This window comes from Physeter macrocephalus, chromosome 9, assembly GCF_002837175.3.
Source record: "Physeter macrocephalus isolate SW-GA chromosome 9, ASM283717v5, whole genome shotgun sequence".
Lineage (NCBI taxonomy): Eukaryota > Metazoa > Chordata > Mammalia > Artiodactyla > Physeteridae > Physeter > Physeter macrocephalus.
The window spans coordinates 42,571,853-42,579,503 of record NC_041222.1 but is presented as its reverse complement, the minus strand read 5'-3'; the positions used below and the strand labels follow the sequence as shown (position 1 = coordinate 42,579,503).

At 45.5% G+C, this 7,651-nt stretch overlaps 1 protein-coding gene across 1 annotated transcript in view; it reads left to right on the top strand.

Moving 5' to 3' along the window:
• Positions 1-690: 690 nt before the first annotated feature.
• Positions 691-7,651, top strand: part of LOC129392417 (translation initiation factor IF-2-like) — a 29,525-nt gene continuing 22,564 nt past the window's right edge. The window contains exons 1-2 of the mRNA XM_055087148.1: positions 691-841; positions 963-1,199. Of these exons, the coding sequence (XP_054943123.1) occupies positions 736-841; positions 963-1,199 (343 nt within the window). The 5' untranslated portion in view covers positions 691-735. The remainder of the gene's footprint in view (positions 842-962; positions 1,200-7,651) is intronic.

Below are 7,651 nucleotides of genomic sequence, written 5' to 3'. Positions count from 1 at the left end.
AAGCACACAATTCAGGGGCATTAAGTACATTCACATAGTTGTGCAACCAACACCACCATCCATCTCTACAACTTTTTCATCATCCCAAGTGGAAACTCTGCACCCATTAAACAATAAGTCCCCATAACCTTCCCAGGATTTTTAACAAGACTAAATGGAAGCGGCACCTGCTTGCCAGTTGCACGCTTGGGCACTAGGAGGATTCTGCCCTCCCAGCGAAGCAGAGATTACCGTGGTGACTAAGCCAGCCCAAGGGTTAACGCTCCCGCCCTCACCTATTGTCCCAGCGGGAGGAACCGGTATTTCCGGATTGGGGCCTCAGACCCTGTGATCCGGCTAAGGGTGAGGTGGGTGGAGGAGGGGAACGGAAGCTGATCATATAAGTTAACTTTCCACCAAAATAATTAACCTGCCTTCCCATACCACCCCCACCCCCCCACCCCCCGCCAATACCACCAATCAAACACCCACAATGGTCCACAACGATCCTCCCGTAGTTTTTGAAAGGGGAGCGACGCTCACCCCTTCCTTGTTCACACCCCTAGAAGGGATCGAAAAGCCGACCAGGTCACGAAGAAAAAAGGCAGCACAGAGAATTCCGCTCGCCCTTCGGGGGGAAGAAAGCTCAGCGGCAGTTTTGCAGAGAAGGAAAGAGGCAGGGGAGTGGGCGCGCGGGCTGGAGTGACCAAGCGGTCCCTGCGGCCGCAGCCCCTACCCCAACGCTGGGTGGCGTGTATGAGCCACCCGCCGTCCTTCCCAGTACCCCAAAGTAGCGCTGCAATAAACTGCATTTCTCCCCCGGCTCGCGCGCTAGGCACCCTCGGGGGCTCGAAGGAAGCAGGTGACAGCGCTGCCCACCCTCGTCCCCTCCAGGCCGCCGCTCTCTGGCTCCCCACCGCCCCGATGCCCCTGCCCCCATCCTAGATTTTTTTTTCCTTTCTTTCTCCCAAACCTCCAAACAGGAAATAGCTTGAGTCACAATAATACACAGGAGCAGCGGCCGAGGCCACTCGCGCCCGCCCATTCGCTGGGCCGCCTCCAGCACTCCGGCTCCGCGAGGCGCCGCCGGCGACGCGCGCGGGGAGCGCAGTGGACACCGGCCCAGCAGCCGGCGCCGCGTCGGAGGCTCCCAGGCGCCCGTCAGAGCCGCCTTCGCCCTGCCCCCAACTCCGCCGACTGCCGCCGCCACCCGCCTCCAGGCCAGTACCCTCCTCCCGGTCCCTCGCTCGCCACTGAGCGCCCGCGGGCGTCCCGGCGCTGCCCTCCGCGAGGCCGGAGAAGAGCCGCCCCGGGCGCAGCCTCCGCGCTCCGGCAGCGCCCGGGATATCTCCCTCCGGTCCCGACTCTGGCGGGGGAGGGCTTTGCGGGCTGCGGCGGGGCGCTTGCGCCCTGGATCCTTCATGGGGGCGGAGGTGGGGGGCAGCGTGAGTAAATGCTCTGTCACCCCATGCCCCTGTGGATTCGGGCTGGACTCTATTGGGCGTTGATGATTTTCCCTTTCTGGGGATGCTTCCCTGACTTTTGCCTCCCCATATCCCCCTCTGGGATGACAGTCACGGGGTTTCTCTTGGGGACTCATCTGGAAGTGGCTTTGGGCGCGCAACTGGGGCAGCTACAGGTGACTGGGAGCCACCTTCTTTTTCCTACCTGGCCTGGAGCCTTCTCCCCCAAGGGATGGGAGCTGTTTCACTTTCTGTTGAGCTTCTCTTGAACCAGATTAAAAGGGCCTCTGAGTTTCTGTTGGCGCAGTCAGCGTTTGCAGTATTTGGAGCGGGCAGGATCTGGTGCCTTGGATTTATGCGGGCCGAGGGAGGCGCTGGCCAGTTGAGAGCAGGTGGGCGCTGCCTGGGCTGCCGGCGGAGTCTCAGCCGCGGAGCCTGAAAAGTGCGCACACCTGAGGGCCCCGGAGATGCTTGTCAGCCCACGCAGCCCGGGAGCCGAGATCTGAGCTCCCAGCTCGGCAGAGTTTGGGAGAACTTTTTTTTTTTTTTTTTTTGCACTTTCTGACCCATTTGTAAGGGAGGGGCCGAGCTTGTCAACATGCTGCGTGTTGTCAGTCTTCAAGGGCTACATTGTGAGGTTCTTCTATAGGGAACTCAGTCAAAACTGAGTTGGACACCTTTATGTTGGATAAAGGCCACTGAATTCCAGGCATTCTTCGAGCTTGAGAAGGGTGTTTTCAAGACTGTTTTGAAGTCGGCTTGAGGACTTTCTGCGAAACTGCCACTGTCAATTATCCTTATCAGCTGCGGCTGCTTGCTAGTCCCGGAGGTGAGTGGGTTCTCTTAGAAGGCTCCATTCAGTCATGCCTTCTATCCAAGTTTCTCAGCGCACTTTTACAAACTGTGGTTGGTAGGTAAGTTAAGTCCTTAGCCAATTCTTCTGAAACACATGATCAACCCTCCGCGTTTCCCGGTGAGGGGACCGTGGTTCTAAAGGGTTAGATTGATAGGGTGACTGTCTTTACGTCAAGCGCGCTGGGGCCTTGCGGCTTTGAGTGAGGTTCACGGTCCGGCAACAGCGGTATCACCTGGGGGCCTGTTAAAAATACAGGACTTTAGACCTACCCGGAACTGCTCAATCAAGGTCCCCAGGGACCGTTTGCATATTGTGGCTTGAGAAGCACTGGCAGAGGGTTATGTTGGGGTGAAGTTTTTTGGCCAGTTTAAAGAAGTGATTGGGGCTTCCCTGGTGGCGCAGTGGTTGAAAGTCCGCCTGCCGATGCAGGGAACGCGGGTTCGTGCCCCGGTCCGGGAGGATCCCACATGCCGCGGAGCGGCTGGGCCCGTGAGCCATGGCCGCTGGGCCTGCGCGTCCGGTGCCTGTGCTCCGCAACGGGGGAGGCCACAACAGTGAGAGGCCCGCGTACCGCAAAAAAATAAATAAATAAATAAATAAATAAGTGATTTACATTTCCCTACATTTGAACCTTTGTTTCAGTCCTACATTTGAACCTTTGTTTTGCCAGACCAGGACAAACACACTACAGCTTTATGGGTCACAGCACCTGCACCCCAGGTGGCAGGCTCCTTAGGCCTGTGGGTTTTTTGTTTCTAGGTACTTTTAATTCTTTCATCGTTATTATTGTGATAAAATACACACAACATAAAATTTGTCATTTTAACCATTTTTTTTCTTTTTTTCCTGCCCCTCTAGGCATCTTGTGGGATCTTATTTCCCCCACCAGGGACTGAACCCAGGCCCTCAGTAATAAAAGAGCAGAGTCCTAACCACCATTTTATTTTTATTTTATTATTATTTTTTTTTTGCGGTACGCGGGCCTCTCACTGGCATCGGCAGGCGGACTCTCAACCACTGCGCCACCAGGGAAGCCCCTAACCCCCATTTTTAAGAGTACAATTCAGTGGCGTTAAGTACGGTCACAGTGTTGTGCAACCATCACCACTATCCTTTTCCAGAACTTTTTCATCGTCCCAAACAGAAACTCTGTACCCATTAAAGAATACCCTATTCCCCCCTCTTCCCAGCCCCTGAGCTTCCAGATACTGTTAATGACATTTTCTGTAGAGTACAGAAAAGGTTGAACAGGAATGTAAAGTAAAAGTAAAATCATCTTCTCAGAATATGAATAAACGTTTGGAAATTCCTGGGTCACTGGCCTGGTGGACTTGGCATTTTAACTCCAGATTCTTAAAGTGCATGTGCTTTCTTTTAATGGAGACAGCCTGAAACTATGAGGGCTTCCTTTTTGGTTTGGTTGGAAAGGAATGGAACTACCCAGGGCTCAAACTGCACTAATTAACTAGGTGCAGATGACTGGTAAAATCTCTGTGCTTCTTTTAACTGGCTTTATTTTAGGGGTCGTGTTTACATTGAGTTTAGCATTTTGTTTTTGTTTTTTAATACTGATCCAAACTCATTGTAGTTGAAAGAAAGCTTAAGAAAAAGTGTTGTTGCTTGCGTAGATATAGGAGGAAGTCAGAAAGATTTGAAATAATTTTCTAAAAGACCCCAAACTAATTTGTTACTGCTTTAATGTTAAGTGAGTCTAATGGTCCAAGAACATTATTTCTGGTTGTAAAAATATTTGTCTAATTTAGAAAATCTTTGTTGTTGTTGTTTCAATTGAAGTATAGTTGATTTACAATGCATTAATTTCAGGTGTACAGCAAAGTGATTCACTTACGCACATATGTATATTCTTAAGATTCTTTCCCATTAGAGGTTATTACAAGACATTGAATACAGTTCACTGTGCCATACAGTAGGTCTTTGTTGTTTATTTATTTTGTAGATAGTAGTGTGTAGAAGTATAGTTGATTTACAATGTTGTGTTTGTTTCAGGTATACAGCAAAGTGATTCGGCTATATATATATATATGCTTTTTCAGATTCTTTTTCATTATAGGTTATTACAAAATATTGTTCTCTATGCTATACAGCAGGTCCTTGTTGTGTATTTATTTTGTAGATAGTAGTGTGTATCTGTTAATCCCAAACTCCTAATTTATAGAAAGCTTTGTAATACTGAAAGTAATCTGCTTGCATCTGCTCAAAATTATCCAGGTTGTGGCTTGAGGACATGCTTTTCAGTGAGGACAGAAATGTGAATTGGCAAGCTAATAAAAATGGTTTCATTCATGATCTAACAAAGGCATTGTTATAGATCAAGAATGTGGTTCAGAATACATAAGTGATCAGAGATATTGGGAAGATTTAATAAGTATCTGAATAGTGGCAGATCCTTAAAATTCTTCCCAAATTCTTTTTTCTCTAAGACGTTTGACTTTTCTTGTCTTATGACTTTCATTAGAATGAGGTTATCACCTTGTAGGAAGGAACTTAGAGCTCTCTTTGATTGAAAAGTCCCTTTGAAATGATGAATGAAGATAATTCAGATAGGCAAGATTTGGCAGAAAATTCTCCTTTTTCAAGAGGTTCTTGCATTCACAGAATTTCAGAATGTTATTACTATTATTTTTTAATTATGGTAAGGCAAAGAGAAAATGTTTCCCCTCCTCCACTATGTTCTCTTCCGAAATAGCAATGTAGTTCAGTGTTTTATTTGGTGAACAAATGCTATTTTGTAGTCCACACAGGAGAAAAAATTCCTAGAAAGTGTTCAGTGAATGGATTTATCAGTAATTCAGTGATGCCTGGAGAATCACTTGGGGAGTTTAGTAAAAATGGAACCTCTCCAACTACTCCAGACCTTCTCTGAGTGAGACTCCCTGCATTGGAATCTGTAGGTTTAATAACACCTTGGGTGATTCCGATATATAATCAGGTTTGGGAGTCACACACACACATGCAAACTAAGATATTGAGAAATTAATCTGAAAGTACAAGAGAACACAATTTTATATTAAACATGAAATAAAATTAATGATGAATTCTTTCTTAAAATTAGGTAGTCATTGTTTCAGTTTGACAAATCGAATAAACACTTTTTGATGTTGGTCTTCATTCTTGAGATCTGAGGTTCAGAATCCTGAATGTCCAGAAAAGCCCACTGGTCTCCCTAAGGTATCAGGGTATTAGACTATTTGATCCAGCATCAATGAACTTTTGTCGAGTGGCCATTTTGAATTGGGCATTTTCATATATATTCTCAATAAATCTTTACAATGACTTTGAGAGAGGTGTTTCTTTTTTTATAATATTACAGATGAGAAGACTGAAGCCAACCTGGGTCTTCCTACTCTAGAATATGGTCCTTTCCATGGTCCTTCCATGTAGAATAATAAATCCCTGCCTACTAACTCCCTTTCACCTCCAAGAAACTATGTATTCATTAATTCTTTTTTTAAAAAATAAATTTATTTATTTATTTATGGCTGTGTTGGGTCCTTAGTGTTGTGTGCAGGCTTTCTCTAGTTACGGTGAGCGGGGTCTACATTGCGGTGCACGGGCTTCTCATTGTCATGGCTTCTCTTGTTGCGGAGCCCTGGGCTCTAGGCGCACAGGCTTCAGTAGTTGTGGCACGGTGGGCTTAGTAGTTGTGGCTTGCGGGCTCTAGAGCACAGGCTCAGTGGTTGTGGTACATGGGCTTAATTGCTCCGTGGCATGTGGGAATCTTCCCGGACTGGGGATTGAACCCATGTCACCTGCTTTGACATGAGGATTCTTAGCCACTGTGCCACCACGGAAGCCCTCATTAATTCTTCATTCAGATCTTTTGGAACATCAGGTACTAGCTGCTCTAGGCTTTGAAGCAAATAAAAAATGAGCCCAAACTGAAATAAATTCCAAAAGAGCAAAGGAGTCAACACCAAAGTGTTCTTTCCATGGTACCACAAGACCTCTGAGGAGTGATCAGTTAGACTATACGTGGCTTGAATGTAGCATTAGCATAGCTAGTCCAGCTCCCAGAAAAAGCAAGTCATGGACATTCTCCTTACTGAGACCGGTCAGCAGTACCATCTCTGCATATCAACCTGATGGTATTTATGAGGCACCCCAAGATGCTACACAGTGTGGAAGAAAGGGCACAGAATTCAGGTGCAAAAGAACTGATATTTACCCTGACCGGCTGACTGAGCGGGAATAAACCTCATAAACTCGGAGCCACCACGTCCCTTAATGTAAAATTAGGGAAATAATTATCTCCCTCTAAGATTATAGTAAGGACTCAAAAAGACCTTTTTTATAAAAATGCTTGTAAACTGTAAAATGATAATAAAAATGTCTTACCTTCATTTGGGAGAAATTTACAATGCAAAGGAGACAGAAGAAGCCACACATCTGAGGTACCTCACACATTTTACTTAACTGAGTTTGTAATTCTCTTCTAGCTTCTAGGTCATTCTTTAAAACACAGTTTTATTGAGATGTAATTCACGTGCCATACAATTCACCTATAAAGTGTGCAATTCATTGATTTTGAGTATATTCACAGAGTTGTGCAACCATCACCAGAATCAATTTCAGGACCTTTTTGTTGCCCTAAAAAGAACACCACCCCTTCGTGAAGCCCTTCCACCCCTTAGCTGGCACCTTCTAATCCCCTACTTCCCCCACCTTAAGCAACCACTAATCTACTTTCTGTCTATAGTTTTGCCTATTCTGGATGTTTGATATAAATGGAATTATACAATATGTGGTCCTGTATTTCTGGCTTCTTTCATTTAGCATAATGTTTTCAAGGTTTATCTACATTGCAGCATGTATCAGAGCTTTCTTCTTTTTATTGCCAAATAATGTTCGATTGTGTTTATCACATTTTGTTTATCCATTCATCTGTTGATGGACATTTGGGTTGTTTCTACTTTTTGCCTGTTATGAATAATACTGCTGTGAACATCATGTTTTTACGTGAACATATGTTTTCATTTCTTTGGGGTACATACCTACAAGTGCAAAACATATCTAACTCTATATTTAACATTTTCAGGAACTGCCAGACTTTTCCAGAGTAGGTGCACCGGTTTACTATCTCAGCAGCAATGTGTGAGAGTTTCAATTTCTCCACATCCTCATCAGTCTTTTATTTTAGCCATCCTAGTTGGTGTGAAGTAGTTTTAATTCACACTCCTCTGATGCCTTATGATGTTAAACATTTTTTCATGAGCTTATTTATTAAGCCATTCTTTCCTGACCTTTTTTAAAATCCTCTTCTAGGGGAACACTAGATAGAGGAAGAGGAAAATCAATTTTGAATAAATTCCCTAGCTTCAGTGGTTTAGAAGAA